The 18406-nt window shown below is 40.9% G+C and overlaps 1 protein-coding gene across 1 annotated transcript in view; it reads left to right on the plus strand.

Moving 5' to 3' along the window:
* LOC129819777 (venom phosphodiesterase 1) overlaps window positions 1-18042 on the plus strand; it is a 33188-nt gene extending 15146 nt beyond the window's left edge. Inside the window, exons 15-25 of the mRNA XM_055876357.1 lie at window positions 1358-1485; window positions 1600-1669; window positions 3318-3405; window positions 4953-5125; window positions 5945-5990; window positions 13431-13585; window positions 14036-14171; window positions 14494-14571; window positions 14905-15037; window positions 15256-15409; window positions 16136-18042. Of these exons, the coding sequence (XP_055732332.1) occupies window positions 1358-1485; window positions 1600-1669; window positions 3318-3405; window positions 4953-5125; window positions 5945-5990; window positions 13431-13585; window positions 14036-14171; window positions 14494-14571; window positions 14905-15037; window positions 15256-15409; window positions 16136-16309 (1335 nt within the window). The 3' untranslated portion in view covers window positions 16310-18042. The remainder of the gene's footprint in view (window positions 1-1357; window positions 1486-1599; window positions 1670-3317; window positions 3406-4952; window positions 5126-5944; window positions 5991-13430; window positions 13586-14035; window positions 14172-14493; window positions 14572-14904; window positions 15038-15255; window positions 15410-16135) is intronic.
* The last annotated feature ends 364 nt before the right edge of the window (window positions 18043-18406 follow it).

Genomic DNA, 18406 nt, shown 5'->3' on the forward strand with positions numbered 1-18406 from the left:
TCGGGGCTGTCGCTGGGCAATACGGACTTTCGGCTCCCTCCAAAGATTTTCTATTGGGTTCAGGTCTGGAGACTGGCTAGGCCACTCCAGGACCTTGAGATGCTTCTTACGGAGCCACTCCTTAGTTGCCCTGGCTGTGTGTTTCGGGTCGTTGTCATGCTGGAAGACCCAGCCACGACCCATCTTCAATGCTCTTACTGAGGGAAGGAGGTTGTTGGTCAAGATCTCGCGATACATGGCCCCATCCATCCTCCCCTCAATACGGTGCAGTCGTCCTGTCCCCTTTGCAGAAAAGCATCCCCAAAGAATGATGTTTCCACCTCCATGCTTCACGGTTGGGATGGTGTTCTTGGGGTTGTACTCATCCTTCTATTCCTCCAAACACGGCGAGTGGAGTTTAGAGCAAAAAGCTCTATTTTTGTCTCATCAGACCACATGACCTTCTCCCATTCCTCCTCTGGATCATCCAGATGGTCATTGGCAAACTTCAGACGGGCCTGGACATGCGCTGGCTTGAGCAGGGGGACCTTGCGTGCGCTGCAGGATTTTAATCCATGACGGCGTAGTGTGTTACTAATGGTTTTCTTTGAGACTGTGGTCCCAGCTCTCTTCAGGTCATTGACCAGGTCCTGCCGTGTAGTTCTGGGCTGATGCCTCACATTCCTCATGATCATTGATGCCCCACGAGGTGAGATCTTGCATGGAGCCCCAGACCGAGGGTGATTGACCGTCATCTTGAACTTCTTCCATTTTCTAATAATTGTGCCAACAGTTGTTGCCTTCTCACCAAGCTGCTTGCCTATTGTCCTGTAGCCCATCCCAGCCTTGTACAGGTCTACAATTTATCCCTGATGTCCTTACACAGCTCTCTGGTCTTGGCCATTGTGGAGAGGTTGGAGTCTGTTTGATTGAGTGTGTGGACAGGTGTCTTTTATACAGGTAACGAGTTCAAACAGGTGCAGTTAATACAGGTAATGAGTGGAGAACAGGAGGGCTTCTTAAAGAAAAACTAACAGGTCTGTGAGAGCCGGAATTCTTACTGGTTGGTAGGTGATCAAATACTTATGTCATGCAATAAAATGCAAATTAATTACTTAAAAATCATACAATGTGATTTTCTGGATTTTTGTTTTAGATTCCGTCTCTCACAGTTGAAGTGTACCTATGATAAAAATGACAGACCTCTACATGCTTTGTAAGTAGGAAAACCTGCAAAATCGGCAGTGTATCAAATACTTGTTCTCCCCACTGTATGTTGTTTGTATTCAGTCCCATAATGTTTTGTCCCTAATACTGTATCTGTTATAGAAACCTAGTGATTGATCAAAAACATTATGTTGTTTTCTTGGGATTCCAGTGCAAGAAGAACGGTCAGAAGGTCAAGGCTTACCTGAAAAACCATCTGCCCAAGCGGTTCCACTATGCAAACAGTAGACGCATTGAGGACGTCAGCGTGATAGTCAATCCAGGATGGCTGTTCGAGAGGTACCGATTTAAGAAACTCCACCCTACTTTATAAACATAATCCTGGTGTGGATTTTAGTAGGGCATGATGTAGCAAAATGTTGGCTTCTTACATATTTCTGTGTTATGTTATAGATACCCAGGGTCTTTGACCTTCTGTGCAGGTGGAGCTCATGGGTATGACAATGATGATGCTAGTATGCATGTGAGTAGGAAGGAGAGCCATTTACTCAAATAAATCAGTTAGTTAATGAGTACAAACTTAATTTGATTGGTTTAAAAAATATACTGAACAAAAATATAAACACAACATGCAACAATTTCAACGATTTTACTGAGTTACAGTTAATATAAGGAAATCAGTCAATTGAAATACATTCATTAGACCCTATGGATATCACATTACTAGTCAGGGGCACAGCCATGGGTGGGCCTTGGAGGGGATAGGCCCACCCACTGGGGAGCCAGGCTCAGACAATCAGAATGAGTTTTTCCCCCCATAAAAGGGCTTTATCACAGACAGAAATACTTCTGGGACGACAGCCATGCAGACCAATTTGATACAGTGTACGGCGTATGGTCTGAGCACTGACAGGCTGACCCCCCACCCCTTCAACCTCTGCAGCAATGCTGGCAGCACTCATACGTCCATTTCCCAAAGACAACCTCTGGATATGACGCTGAGCACGTGCACTCAACTTCTTTGGTCGACCATGGCGAGGCCTGTTCTGAGTGGAACCTGTCCAGTGAAACCGCTGTATGGTCTTGGCCACCATGCTGCAGCTCAGTTTCAGGGTCTTGGCAATCTTCTTATAGCCCAGGCCATTTTTATGTAGAGCAATAATTATTTTTTCAGATCCTCAGAGTTGTTTGACATGAGGTGCCATGTTGAACTTCCAGTGACCAGTCAGTATGAGGGAGTGTGAGAGCTATGACACCAAATTTAACACACCTGCTCCCCATTCACACCTGAGACCTTGTAACACTAACGAGTCACATGACACCGGGGAGGGAAAATGGCTAATTGGGCCCAGTTTGGACGTTTTCAATTAGGGGTGTACTCACTTTTGTTGCCAGCGGTTTAGACATTAATGGCTGTGTGAGTTATTTTGAGGGGACAGCAAATTTACAGTGTTATACAAGCTGTACACTCACTACTTTACATTGTAGCAAAGTGTCATTTCTTCAGTGTTGTCACATGAAAAGATATACTCAAATATTTACAAAAATGTGAGGGGTGTACTCACTTTTGTGATATACTGTACATACACACACATCTTTGCACTGAGTGCACAAAACATTAGGAACACCTGCTCATTCCATGACATAGACTGACCAGGTGAAAGCTATGGTCTCTTATTGATGTCCCTTGTTAAATCCACTTCAATCAGTGTAGCTGAAGGGGAAGAGACAGGTTAAATAAGGATTTTTAAACATAGAGACATGTATTGTGTTTGTGGGCCAATCAGGGGGTGAATGGGCAAGACAAAAGATTGAAGTACTTTTGAACGGGATATGGTAGTAGGTGCCAGGCGCACCGGTTTGTGTCAAGAACCACAATGCTGCACAGTGTATCAATAATGGTCCACCACCCAAAGGACATCCAGCCAACTTGACACAACTGTGGGAAGCATTGCAGTCAACACGGGCCAGCATCTCTATGGAACGCTTTCGACAACTTGTAGATACCATGCCACGAGGAGGCTGTTCTGAGTGCAAAAGGGGGTGCAACTCAATATTAGGAGGGTGTTCCTAATGTTTTTTACACTCCGTGTATATTGATATTGTTGTATTTAAGAGATGGAAAATTGACAACTTAACCCTATGATGAATACCCTCTTTATTCTCCTCAGGCTATGTTCTTAAGCTATGGACCCAAGTTTCATTATAAAACCGAAATAGAACCATTCTCCAATATTGAGCTCTACAATCTCATGTGTGGTGAGTAGCAGTAAATATAGCAGTAAATTACAGTGTCAGTTGTCTGTGTTAACCAAGAAATTGTTTCTGTCAGTCCATCATTAAGTGGCAGAATTTGTTGTGAAAGGGCTGGGTTTTGATTAATAAGTAAGTTGTACGCGGGGCGAAGGCTTGACCATTCACTGGCCAATCAACGTGTTCCATGGCTTAATATTGCATGAGGTTGTCTCAAGTTGTGGAGGTTATTGACGGTCTTTCGATGTCATCAACTCCAATTCGGCTGGGGCCACGGAATATTCTCGTCCTAATCCGTTTATTAAATAGCATAGGCCACTGTAATTAATAACAGCAACAACTATATACATCCAGTTTTTGATAATATGTTTGGAGTGTTGGCAGTCAACATTGTAATCGCTTCACCTATAGGCCTATACATGTCTTTACGCATCGCATTTCTCCTGAAATAAAAAATACTAGGCTCCCCTTAAAATGTATTGAAGGCTATATGTGAGGCTAGTTCGCAATATCAAGATATACCACCGTTGATATTGCATTATGGGACTGAATATTTTGAATAGGTTTGGAGGAGCGCATCTTTGGTAACCCCACTAACCGTACAATAGGCGCTCTTTGTAAATGGGGATGGATACAAGTGAAATGGAGTATGCAGGTAGGCCTATGTTAATTGTGAATAATGCAAAAGCATGACAGCAAAAGCCTCTCTAGAAGACCACTTAGAAACCTTTTATGGATAAAAGGTTCCAAAATAATAACAGGAGCTGGCTAAAACAAGGTACAAGACATAGATACAAAAGGGGATGTCTGCTTACTGTTTTACTGCTCCCTTGATCTGTTTAATAAAGCTTTGGTGATAAAGATTTATTTCAAAACGGTCTCATGAGCCAACCCGTTTATTGATAGTCTTGGCTGCTTAATGAATGCATTGGGCAGGACAAAAAACAATCCTGATTGAGGATGTTTTGGGTTTTTAATCAAATGAAACAAAATGCTAACAAAAACAACGTTTTTTAGGTTTCTAAATAGTAGATTCACCGCACAAAAAAGCACATCTCTCTTGTTCCATGGGCACTATGCATCAAGTCTGAATAGGCTGTGCTTCCGCCGTCAAAATCCATGCCGTAATCAACATTGTTACTTATAAGAATAGCTTTTGTGGAGTCTTAAATCTCCCTATTTGTGCTAAATGAAATTGTCACTGTTGTGCTAGTTTTTAAGGACACACTTCACATATTACCAACCCTCCCACAGCACAAGTGAGCTGATGTAAGACAGGTAAATAGCTGAACCTGGCGCAAGGTGTGGAAATGCCAGAGCGCCAGTTTTTACGTGACGAAGTTTGACAATTGCGCTGCTTTAACGCCAGACGAAAATATAACTCCTGGTATTTGAACACTGCATTGTTGAGGAAGAGCTTGTAAGTAAGCATTTCACCGGACTGTTTTACACCGGTTGTATCCTGCACAAACGACAAATAAGATTTCATTTTATTTGATCTCAAACATGAATAGTATGTGCATTGTAACATTGTCCATGTGAAACCCTTTCAGATGTGTTGGGGATCTCCCCATCGCAGAACAATGGAAGCCATGGCAGTATGAACCATCTCCTGAGGACTCCCTGGCACACTCCCATACACCCCGCAGAGCAGACAACCCCTGGGCAGTGCCCTCTGGTGATCCTTGAACCCACAGATACCCTGGACTGCACATGCACCTCCCTGGTAGTACCCCTTGCTTACATTGAGTACACCAAACATTAGGAACACCTTCCAAATATTGAGTTGCACCCCCTTTTGCTCTCAGAACAGCCTCAATTCCTCAGGGCATGTTCATCTAAAATGTAATCTATATAATCCCCAAGAGTAATTATTTCTCATTAGAGGACCATAAACAATATCTAGTAATGCTGCATATGCCAAGAAAGGTTCAAATCTCACCTTTCTGGAATAGTTTTTTTATATAAATTGCTGAGGTGTAGTAGTCACTTTTGAGGACACAAGTGCAAGTATACAGTACAATATGATAAAAATATGAAATATGTTATATGACATATGTCCTATTCAATACAACTGTATGAATAAGGCTTGAAATGACGTATATGCTTTCTAAATATAGTATAAACAAATGATAAAACCAATAACTATAACATTTCACCTTATAACTGCAAAATACATATTTCTATGTTCAGTCTTAGAGAAAATATGGACATCACACAGCTCTATAGCTTGACTTCTTGAACTAGCCTTTCATCTCATATTAATCTTGTCCATCTATGACAAACAAAGTTTATTTTATTATTATTTTTTTTTTACGATGGTCCTCCCATGCCTACACCGCTGCTTTGAAGTTACAGTATACACCTCTGAATCCTATAGTGATAAGAAGCTGGTATTATACAGTATATTAAGCACATATGAATTACGCTAACCATAGAACGTCTCTGTCTCCAATGTTGTTGATATTCATGAAAGAATCAATTAATTAAAGGATCAATATTGTCAGTCTTATCTATAACAACATCATATCTTGTTTCTTTCCAGGGTGTAACTAATCCAAATAGTCGTCTGAATCTGACAGCTGCTGAAGGTAAATATTGTGTGAGAGAGAGAGTATGGACAGATTATTGCCGGAATATTGTCATGATTAACAATCAATTATGATACCATATGGTACATTGAGTTTAGCAATAATACTTCATTATAAACTGGTTGGTTTGAGCCCTGAATGCTGATTGTCTGAAAGCCGTGGTATACCACGGGTCTGACCCCAAAATACTTTTTACTGTTTTAATTACGTTGGTAACCAGTTTATAATAGCACTAAGGGGGGTTGTGGTATACCGTAAAACGTAATTTAAAAGCAGAGTCTGAAATAGTCACCTGTCCCTTTTAATAGCCGAACAAGAGCACACATTTCAGCAAATTAAACGCCTGTTTCAAATAAACGCCCTGACTAAATGAAATGTTTACGAGGTTACTGTGAATTACCATGAATTGTTTACAAGATGTAATGTTTGATTTGTTAAATAAATGATTTAAATAATTCAGTAATGGCTCAAAAAAATGATGTCAATCATCCGTTTTTACTGCCAGTAAGAAACTGCTAGCCATTGGCTGCTAACAGCTGAACACTGCTAGCCATTGGCTGCTAACAGCTGAACACTGCTAGCCATTGGCTTCTAACAGCTGAACACTGCTAGCTAAAAGTATAACACATTAGTAAAGGAAATTAAGAAATTAATTTAAATTCTGGAAGTGCAAATGAGCACCATCGATTTCTGTATGCTAGCTATGCTAACCAGCTTATAGGAACGAAAGTTAGCATTTAGCAGTCACTTCTTAACCTGAAAAGGGACAACTTCTACATGGTATGCAGCCAAATATATCCAAATCGGACTTAAGTAACCACATTGTGGCCCTGTTACAATACATAAATCAGGACAGATTTGAAGAATAGCCACATTGTTAGAACAGATTTGTTGAATGTGCGCCAATCTGGTCAATGCGTCTGCATCCCATTGACTCCTTTACCAAATCTATGGCATTGTTGAATACCCGTTTCTGATTGCCTTGAAGGGCATTCTAGAGCGTGCATTATTTAAGTGATAATACCCGAGAAGCCGGTGTTTGGAGGATATATTGGCATGGGTGTTGTTAGAAAACCGTGCCAATATATCCTCCAAACACTGGATTCGAGGGCATTATCACTTTTATGCAATGGGTTACCAACATATTCAAATAATGATTGTCATATTTTCATAAACATTATTTTGATGAATTTATTCATACTATTTCATCCTTCCACAAGATATAGTCCCGACACAAATCTAGAGTTGCTACCCAAGCCGGCTGCTCGTTCGTTCTATCTGTTCGGTTGCCAGAGACAAGACCCAGTCGTTCAGTCTTTTTTTTTTTATGGACACGACCCAGTCGTTGGTTCTAAATGTTCCATTGCCATACTGGCTGGCAACGTTCTTATCCCATGCTTTCTAGCTAGCCAACTACGGCTAACTTACAGTCAAGTCAAAAAGTGCAGCCAGAATAACAGCAATGTAGCTGCGTTTTTATTTGTTTAAGCTGTTTTCTAGTAACATTTATTTGGATACATCCATAGCAATGAGCTAATTAAGGCGTGATTTTGACTGGCATAAAAAACGTGCTCACTCGTCAGGACACTGTTGTTCAGATGAGCTAGCCAACAACACAGCTAACACAATCACTTCAAACTCTCAGGTATCAAGGTAAGACCCAAGTGCAGACTGTGTGAAGTAACAATGTTTATTGTAACAGGGGCAGGCAAACGACAGGTCAAGGCAGGCAGGGCTCGATAATCCAGAGTAGGAGCAAAGGTACAGGCTCAGGGTAAAAACCAGGAGGACGAGAAAAAGAGAGGCTGGGAAAAGACAGGAGCTGACAGGACAAACTTGGAAACAGAAGACAAAGGGCTGTGAGACATGGCTTTAATTCCTAACACAGGAAGGGTAGGAGGTATACAGAGGGTACCAGGCAACAGAAGACGAACAACAGAGGAGCTAATGATCTTGGAGCAGGGGGGACGGGGGTGTAGCCGCGGGGCTATAGCGGCGTGCCAGCGCATCTGGCTTGACCTTCTTGGATACCGGTCGGTGCTGCAGAAGTGAAGTGGCCCAGGCCTTACTGAACCCCTCCCGGGGGTCCTGGTACTCCGTGGGGCTGGCGGAGAGGTCCGGGGCAATTTCCAAGCCCCCAGGAAGACGTCCCGGGGCAGGCAGAGCTGACTTCAGGCAATGATTGTGGCAGGACGGGCTCCAGCCCACGATGGCACCAGTAGCCCAGTCAATGGAGAGATTGTATTGCTGGAGCCAAGAGAATCCCAATACCACGGGAACCTGCGGAGACTCAACCAGTAGGAATTGGATCGTCTCGCTGTGATTCCCCGACACTCGTAGGTTGGTCTGGTGGGTGACCCAGCCTATAGAGCGCCCATCCAGGGCTCTAACACCCATGGGAATGGAGAGGTGTTGAGTGGGGATACCCAGGTCGGACGCAAGGGTAACGTCCATGAGACTCACATTGGCCCCCGAGTCAATGAGTACCTGGAGAGACTTGGGCTGATCGCCCCACAACAGGGTGGCATGGAGAGGGGGGTGAGTAAGGGGAGAAGAACAATTATCTTTAAGACCCACTAGAGTACTCACTCCAACGAATGAGCTAGGTCACTTGAAGGGACAGGTAGACACAAAATGACCGGCAGGACCGCAATACAGACAACTGTATTGGGTGTCAAGTCTGCGTACACATTCGGCTGGAGACAGCCTAGCCCTGCCGAGCTGCATCAGCTCATTTTAACGTCGTAGCTGCATCAGCTCATTTTAACGTCATAGATTTAGCCACTGGTAAACTGTGGAATAGATACCCGTGGTATACGTCTATCAGCCAATCAGCATTCAGGGCTCGAACCACCCAGTTTATAATTCCCTATAACGGACAGTACAGTATATCAGTACTGGTAGAATTCAATGGCTATAGTTCAATCTTGCATGTTCAATGTTTGAGCTGCTTTTGAAATCAAAAGTCGAATTGAAAACATTATTGGCATGGCTGAATTTGAATTTCATAAATAGCAAGCTTGGACTGAAGGTTTGGATCGAGGTAAAGTTGGTTTTATATTCACACATTCGGACATTCAACAGATATTCATCAGACATTCAACAGACATTCGCCAAAAGTCAATGTAAAAATGTAAAAATCAATAACTGTTTCACTGTTTGTCACATAAAACGAGGTATTATTTATTCTATAAATGTCTAGCATACTTTTACAACCTTTGTTTTGAGGACAAACTGCAGTTTTGATTTGATAGAAATACATAAAATCTATAAAATGCCATTTAAAGCGGTATAAATCAATAACTAATTCACTGTTTGTCACAAACATCAAACGATGTATGATTTATTCTATATCCATACTTTTGTTTTGAAGAAAAAGTCCAGTTTTGACTTGATAGAAATACAAAAAATCTATAAAATTCAGTTTAAAACTATATAAAATCAATAACGTTTTCACTGATTATGATAGAATCATCAAATTAGGTATAAATGTCTAGTATACTTTTAACAACCTTTGCTTTGAGTAGAAATTCCAGTTTTGATATGATAGAAATACATAAAATCTCAAATAAATGACATGCATTTGACCACAACCCTGACAGAAGCACCCATAACTAAGGTGTTAATCATCGTTGAGTATTCAGGCAATATAAATCACATAGTAATAAAGGCATACATTTGCAAAAAACATATGCGTTGATAAAAAAGGTATCACACATCAATGTTGTAATATCAAACCTTACAATAATGGCAGTCTTTGAAATCCAAATCAGTTTAATCGTCACTTGTGCCAGATACAATGTGTGTACCTATTATAGTGAATTTCTGTCATAGTATGTATCTAGTATCTCTCATAGTAGAATAATAAAATAGAGTAATGATAATAGAACATTAGAGCATTAACTCGGGTTGCAAAGGGCTGGAATTTTTCTGGAAATTTTCCATGGGAAGTTAAGCCCGGGAATTTTGGGAATTTTGCTTAAATTCGCTCACAACCTCTGACAAAAGTCCCTCTACTTCTATTCAAGGTGAAAATGATGAACCAGACACCTTATCGATAGCAAGAGCTCATGGTCCTCCTGGAATCAGAAGTTTTTTTGACTCAATGGAGGAACGTAGTCAGAGAGATGCAGATGAATGTCTTGCTCTAGCTGTATATGCAACTGGTTCACCTCTGATGCTCACAGGCAATGTGTATTGGAAGAGATTTCATCAATGACCAAGGTCATCAAGGTCATCAATGACCTTGGACCACAGAAGGTATTTGCACTGGTGTTGGACAATGCTGCAAACATGAAGGCTGCTTGGTCTAACGTGGAGGAGTCCTACCCTCACATCACACCCATTGGCTGTGCTGCTCATGCATTGAATCTGCTCCTCAAGGACATCATGGCACTGAAAACAATGGATACACTCTACAAGAGAGCCAAATAAATGGTTAGGTATGTGAAGGGTCATCAAGTTATAGCAGCAATCTACCTCACCAAGCAAAGTTAGAAGAATAAGAGCACCACATTGAAGCTGCCCAGCAACACCCGTTGGGGTGGTGTTGTCAGCATGTTTGACAGTCTCCTGGAGGGGAAGGAGTCTCTCCAAGAAATGGCCATATCACAATCTGCTGATATGGACAGCCCCATCAAGAGGATCCTCCTGGATGATGTACTTTGGGAGAGAGTCCAGCCTGAAACTCCTGAAACCTATAGCAGCAGCCATTGCACGGATTGAGGGAGACAATGCCATCCTGTCTGATGTTCAGACTCTGCTTGCAGATGTAAGAGAAGAAATCCGTACTGCCCTGCCCACTTCACTGTTGCTCCAAGCAGAGGAAACTGCAATAATTAAATATATCAAAAAGCGTGAAGACTTCTGCCTGAAGCCCATACACGCCACAGCATACATGTTGGACCCAACGTATGCTGGCAAGAGCATCCTGTCTGGTTCAAAGATCAACAAGGCCTATGGTGTCATCACTACCGTGTCTCGCACCTTGGCCTGGATGAGGGCAAGGTTCTTGGCAGTCTGGCGAAGTACACTTCCAAGCAAGGGCTTTGGGATGGAGATGCAATATGGCAGTCGTGTCAGCATATCTCATCGGCCACCTGGTGGAAGGGACTTTGTGGATCTGAGGCTCTTTCCCCTGTTGCCTCCATCATCCACCAAAACCCACCAACATCAGCCGCCTCAGAGCGCAACTGGTCCTTGTTTGGGAACACACACCAAAGCATGCAACAGGCTGACCAATACAAGGGTTGAAAAATTGGTGGCCGTCCAGGCAAGTTTGAAGCTTTTCGAGCCTGACAACGAGCCATCCTCAACAAGGTTGGAAAGTGACAGTGAAGATGAGGCCTCAGAGTCTGTTCAAGCGGTGGACATTGAGGAGGTCCAGGGAGAAGACTGAGAAGAAGACAACCAAAGCTTTAGTTTCTAGACTATCATTTTACAGATGTATGTTGAAAACGTTTTTGGGAAATGCGATGGATCATTGGGGATCATTCAATATTCCCTTTCTTTTGTTGTTCAGTGCATTCATCTCATGTGAAGAGTCAACTCATTTAATTCAATTCGTAACTAAATTGTTTTTTTTCTATTGGAAGGATTTAATAATTAGCAATTTGCCTACTTATGATAAGGTAAAGGTTTCTGTCTCCATATGATATGGTAAATATATCCATTGCAAAAAACATAATGTGTGGTAGTTGCACACCTCCCTGCTGAATTATATAGAGCTGATTTGGGCCAGTTTTTTCATGATCTTTTGTGAAAAACCACATTTTCACGTAGGCTTTGGGCTAGCAGTTTAAGAGAGCAGATAGCATAGGGAAAGCCTGGTTGAAGTCCTACTTTTTAATGGTTTGTGCCAGTAGATTGCAGAGGGGTTCACATACAGATAAGAGGCAAATCATAATGTATACATTTAGCCCAAAAACCAAACATGTACCATCTACTTCTTATATTAATGCTTTTTTTTGTTATCCACCCTCTGGTATCTTTCAATACCCATGCTAATATATATATATATATATATATATATATATATATATATATATATATATATATATATATATATATATATATATATATATATATATATATATATATATATATACAGTATATGTTATGGTTCACTCTTAGTTTTCCTTATCTCCACTGTGGAATGTCCATGTTGATCCTCTTGGTTATCTTGGTCCTCTTGATCCATCCACCTGTCTTCTATAGCCAGTCAGGCCTGATCCCTTCATCACGTAGTTTTTCCTGTAATTTAATTTAATATGACTGAAGATGCAGAATTTTCTGCCAGGCCCCTTCTAATAGGGTACAGCAGACTTTGACCACACGTCCTCTAGACTGACTACATGCCTTCTATCAAATCAAAACTGGAATTTGTACTCAAAACAAAAGTTATAAAAGTATGCTAGACATTTATAGAATAAATTATACCTAGTTTGATGTTTGTGACAAACGGTGAATTAATTATTGATTTAGACTGCTTGAAATGGCATTTTATAGATTTTATGTATTTCTATCAAGTCAAAACTGTCATTTTTCCTCAAAACAAAGGTTGTAAAAGTATGCTAGACATTTATAGAATAAATCATACCTAGCTTGATGTTTCTGTGACAAACGGTGAATTAGTTATTGATTTATACATTTTTAAATGGCTTTTGGCGAATGTCTGAATGCCTGATGAATGTCTGTTGAATGTCCGAATGTGTGAATATCAAACCAACTTTACCTCGGTAGGTGTAGCTAGCTAAACTAGCAAGTCTGTTTGTTTGGTTACCAAGGCAACTACTGCAGCTATCTGGTAAACTTGATAGCAAGGGAGAACGAACATGGCGCTCTATCTAAAATATCTAAAACTCCGTGTTGCTAGTCTGCTAGTGCGTCGTGGAAAACACCTTCCACATGTTTATTATTTGACATAGAATCCCTTGTTGATTATCCTTTACATAGTGCCAATAATAGCCTACTGCTCCTCCAAAACAAATAGTTTGAGTCAAACAAAATGAATGTTATGTAGTACATCCTATATGCTGAATCTTATTGGACAATTAGGTCTTGTCCAATATAAAAAACATTTAAAGCTGCAATATGTAACTTTTTGACCAACCCGACCTAATTCACACAGAATTTGGAGATATAGTCCTGTCCTTCTCATTGAAAGCAAATCTAAGAAGCGTTCTATGTGAACTATTTCTAATCTTCGCATGCTTAAATTTGTTTTTTGCGTCTTTTACTTTAGATTTTGTACACCAGCTTCAAACATACAATAATACGTATGGTTATGGGAAATTCACAGCTGGTTATATGGTACAATGATTGTTTTGTTACATAAACTGAAATTAGGCAAACTTTTAGAATTTCTGCAACCAGGAAATGGCAGAGTGATTTCTGTATAGTGCATCTTTATCTGACATCTGTTTGTCTACTCACTTTCAGTGAAGGCTGTTGAGCAGAAGCACATGTTGTTTGGAAGACCAATAATGCTGCAACCCAGCAATGACTACTGCTTACTGTATCATCAGGGCTTTGTCAACGCCTATAGCAAAAAATCCCTCATGCCAGTGTGGAACTCATACACTTTGGACAAACCTGTAAGTCATTTCATCTAAAGGCCATCATTTTTACAAATCAGTAACTGATCAAGTGTAATTTGTTAGACACATTCATTTGAACTTTCAGTTAATTCTTACTTTGATATGTCAATGTCATGACACTTGCACATCCACAAGTCTTCAAATTACCTATTCTTTAGTCAAACATGAGCTATGATGAGTTTAAATATTGCCTCTCAAAGATCATCCACAGAAGCTAACTTTGATTAAATTATATCTAAAGGAAGGTTAGAATGTAAATTGACATACAAAGTACAGGGGTCATCATTGTCAAAATGCATTGGAGAAGATCCAAAGTTGCTCTTTTGCTATTGTCTTCTCCAATGTTGTCCTTGCTTCCCTTGGATGTTTTCAAAAGTTTGTGGAGGGTGGATGTGAGTAATGCAGGAAGGACTTTTGTAATTTCCTCCTCTTTGTCACCCTCTGTAGGAAAACATGGACCCTTTGCCAGCAGTCACACCAGACTGTCTGAGGGCTGATGTCCGCATCGCGGCAGATAAAAGTCCCAGATGTGACCAGTATGCTCCAGCCAGGAACATTACCCACGGTTTCCTCTACCCTCCCAGTACGTGTGATGATTTCACATCTATACTTTCAAATACACTAGTCTTAAGCAAACAGAATAAGGCTGAAACAACAAAAAAGTCTAACTCCCACCCCCTTAACTTTGTTTTTCTATGTCATTTAGTTAGCAGACACTCATAACCAGAGAGATTTGCTGTAAGTGATGTAATAGTAGAATGTATGTCAAAAAGAAACTGTTGTTCATCTGGTCTCCCCCCCACTAAAATAATAATATACTTCTCCCCCCAGGCATCCAGCTGTCAAAATAATGAGGAATTTAGTCTTATTGAAGTATCTCGTTTGTTATTTCTTGTGACGTCCAGATCTCAACAAGACAGCACAGGAGGAGTATGATGGCCTGTTGATGAGCAATGTTGTACCCATGTATCCTGAGTTTAAGAGTACGTACACTCTTCACAGTCTGAGACAGCTCTCTCTTGCTTCCTTCAAACTCATATTTTCCTCTCTTGTTCACTCACTGTACTCGAATTCAGCTTGTCTCTCTACTTCTCTCCCTTATTCACATCTCCTACATGTTATATGATTAAACATACATTTAATTTCTATTATTTATATGTACTTTTATTTTGAAATTACATTTGTATTTAGTTTTCACACAACATAAAAGAAGAACATCAACAAATAAAACAGACACAACAAACACAGTCAACACCACACGTCATACAAGTAGCTTCAGCTCATGATAAATAGATACACATGTCTTTATTTTATAGAGATCTGGGATTACTTCCAGACTACATTGCTGAAAAAATATGCCGGTCAATATAATGGCATTAATGTGGTGACAGGCCCGGCATTTGACTACAACTACGACGGACAGTTTGATTCTCAAGACCAGATACAACAGTATGTGAGCTTTTCTTTATCATACAAAACAGAGCCAATTGTGTGTTCTAACATGGGGAACATGCCATGGAGCAGAGAGGAAGCGAAGTTTATAAATCTCACAAAAGGCAATCATGAAACACATAGTGTTGCAGAGCGCTATCAATGGGGCACAGATGATTGCAGCGATGCCAGACACTTCAGTCTTAACCAGTGTTTTATTTCTTGTTTTCATTAAGGTTTGTAACAGGTACACAGATTCCAATCCCAACCCATTACTTTGCAGTTCTCACGAGCTGTAAGGACTCGCAACCAGTGAGCAGCTGTAACAATGAGCTACAGACAGTTTCCTTCTTGATACCACACAAAGCGGACAACTCAGAGAGTTGTAATGTAAGGCAACCATATCACCTCAAAGCACTGCACACTTTCTTTGTAAAAAAAATAACAAAAAACAAGAAAAACTGGACAGGTCTAAGTACTTGAATTGCAAGTACAGAGTGTTTTGGAATGATGTACATTCTGTACTCTCTCCTACTACTGACAAACACGTAGTGAAATGCAAAAACAATTGTGTTGTAAAGTTGAGAACACCTATACTTTCATCTGTTTTGAAGACAGTGTAACCTTTTACATGACCCTTTCCCAACACCTGGCAACTATCATGATGTTTTGGTGAGAAACCCTGGTTCGCACATTGATGTGGATTGTGTCTAACGTTAGCTAACCTGTAGCTAGCTAGCCTGCCTCTCTAGCATTATCCAATTATAATGTCACATAACCAGTAGTATCTAGACAATACACTTGTATAAGCTATGACCTAACTAATTTGTAATGAGCTAGCTAGCTAGGTAAGCTAACATTAGCTAAAAAGTTAGCTAGCATGCCTTTCTCACCCAAAGTATGGGTGAGAACACCCATACGTTCATCTGTTTTGAACACAGTCAACTTTTGCATGCCCCTTTCCCAACACCTGGCAACTATCATGATGTTTTGGTGGAAAACCTCTGGTTCGCAACTTGATCTCATTGTTTTTGTCTGTACCTCTGTCTTGTCAACACCTAAGTAGTGATAATTAGGGTCTGTGTCACTGATCCGCTTGTTTTTATACTTCCACAGAATGGTGACACGGCATCTCTATGGGTTGAAGACCACCTGTGGTTCCACCAATCACGTGTCAGAGATGTAGAGTGGCTCACAGGATTGGATTTCTATCAAGGCAGCACCAGGCCTATCCCGGAACTTCTAAAAGTAAAGACTCGGCCAACTGCTGCCATTCACAGAAGGCCTTGAAATGAATGACCTTTTGAAATATACATGTATTGGTAGAGGTATTTGATCATTATAAAAACATACATTTTATTTAGTTTGTCTAGTGTGGGTATTTATCCACTTGTTAATAAATATTTAATGATTCAAATCAATGCAGGGAGGAATGCAAATGTCATGAAACATGTACAATGCTTCTGTAGGCCACAATCACCACACAAGTCTTTTCCACCTTTAAATTCCTGTGCAGAGATTATCCCCTAATCTTCTGACTTCCACAGAAAGACGTGTTTGACAATTACAGGAAACATATCAGCTAAATGACTTAATGTACAGTGTCTTCGGAATGTGTACAGACCCCTTGACTTTTTCCACATTTTGTTATGTTACAGCCTTATTCTAAAATGGATTCAATAAAAAAATCCTCAATCTACACACAATATCCCATAATGACAAAGTGAAAACAGGTTTTTAGAAATTTTAACAAATGTATTAAAAGCAAAAAAACAGAAATACCTTATTTACAAAATAATTCAGACCCTTTGCTATGAGACTTGCATCCTGTTTCCATTGATCATCCTTGAGATGTTTCTACAACTTAATTGCAGTCCACCTGTGGTAAATTAAATTGATTGGACATAATTTGGAAAGGCACACACCTGTCTATATAAGGTCCCACAGTTGACAGTGAAAGTCAGCTCAAAATCCAAGCCATGAGATCGAACTAACTGTCCGTAGAGCTCCTAGACAGGATTGTGTTAAGACACAGATCTGGGGAAGGGTACCAAAACATTTCTGCAGCATTGTGGGTCCCCAAGAACACAGTGGTTTGGAACCACCAAGACTTTTCCTCGAGCTGGCCGTCCGGCCAAACTGAGCAATCGGGGGAGAAGGGCCTTGGCAGGGAGGTGACCAAGAATCGGATGGTCACTCTGACAGAGCTCCAGAGTTCCTCTGTGGAGATGGGAGAACCTTCCAGAGGGACAACCATCTCTGCAGCACTCCACCAATCAGGCCTTTATGGTAGAGTGGCCAGACGGAAGCCACTCCTCAGTAAAAGGCACATGACAGCCCGCTTGGAGTTTGCCAAAATGCACCTAAAGACTCTCAGACCATGAGAAACAAGATTCTCTGGTCTGATGAAACCAAGATTGAACTCTTTGGCCTGAGTGCTAAATGTAATGTCTGGAGGAAACCTGGCACCATCCCTACGGTGAACCATGGTGGTGGCAGCATCATGCTGTGGGTTATGTTTTTCAGCGGCAGGGACTGGGAAACTAGTCAGGATCGAGGCAAAGATGAACGGAGCAAAGTACAGAGAATTCCTTGATGAAAACCTGCTCCAGAGGGCTCAGGACCTCAGACTGGGGCAAAGGTTCACCTTCCAACAGGACAACGACCCTAAGCACACAGCCAAGACAACGCAGGAGTGGCTTTGGGAGAAGTCTCTGAATGTCCTTGAGTGGCCCAGCCAGAGCCTGGACTTGAACCCGATCGAGCATCTCTTGAAATACCCCAAAATAGCTGTGCAGCAACTCTCCCCATCCAACCTGACAGAGCTTGAGAGAATCTGCAGAGAAGAATGGGAGAATCTCTCCAAATACAGGTGTGCCAAGCTTGTAGCGTCATACCCAAGAAGACTCGAGGCTGTAATCGCTACCAAAGGTGCTTCAACAAATAAAGGGTCTGAATACTTATGTAAATGTGATTTTTACGTTTTTGCTTTGTCATTATTGAGTATTGTGTGTAGATTGAGGGGAAAAAACGATTCAATCAATTTTAGAATAAGGCTGTAACCTAACAAAAAGTGGTCTGAATACTTTCCGAAGGCACTGTATAATGCAGTATTTCCACTCAGCCAAACCCTCACATGGCATTACTGTTATCTGCTGGCATAGATACAGCAATGCTGTGGAAGACCTTTTGACTTTTTTAATTTTATTTGTTGAACATGTTAATAATGCATCATGATTTATATGTAATAGTGTAAAATGTATTTATGAACAGTTATGGTTCTTCCAAGTAATGAGCATTTGGCCTTATGTCCACAGTCAGTCTGATGAGTAATACACTTTGCAGTAGCATTGAGTGGATTATTGGTTATTGTAAGTGCAGTGTAAC

The sequence above is a fragment of the Salvelinus fontinalis genome, chromosome 22, assembly GCF_029448725.1.
Source record: "Salvelinus fontinalis isolate EN_2023a chromosome 22, ASM2944872v1, whole genome shotgun sequence".
NCBI lineage: Eukaryota > Metazoa > Chordata > Actinopteri > Salmoniformes > Salmonidae > Salvelinus > Salvelinus fontinalis.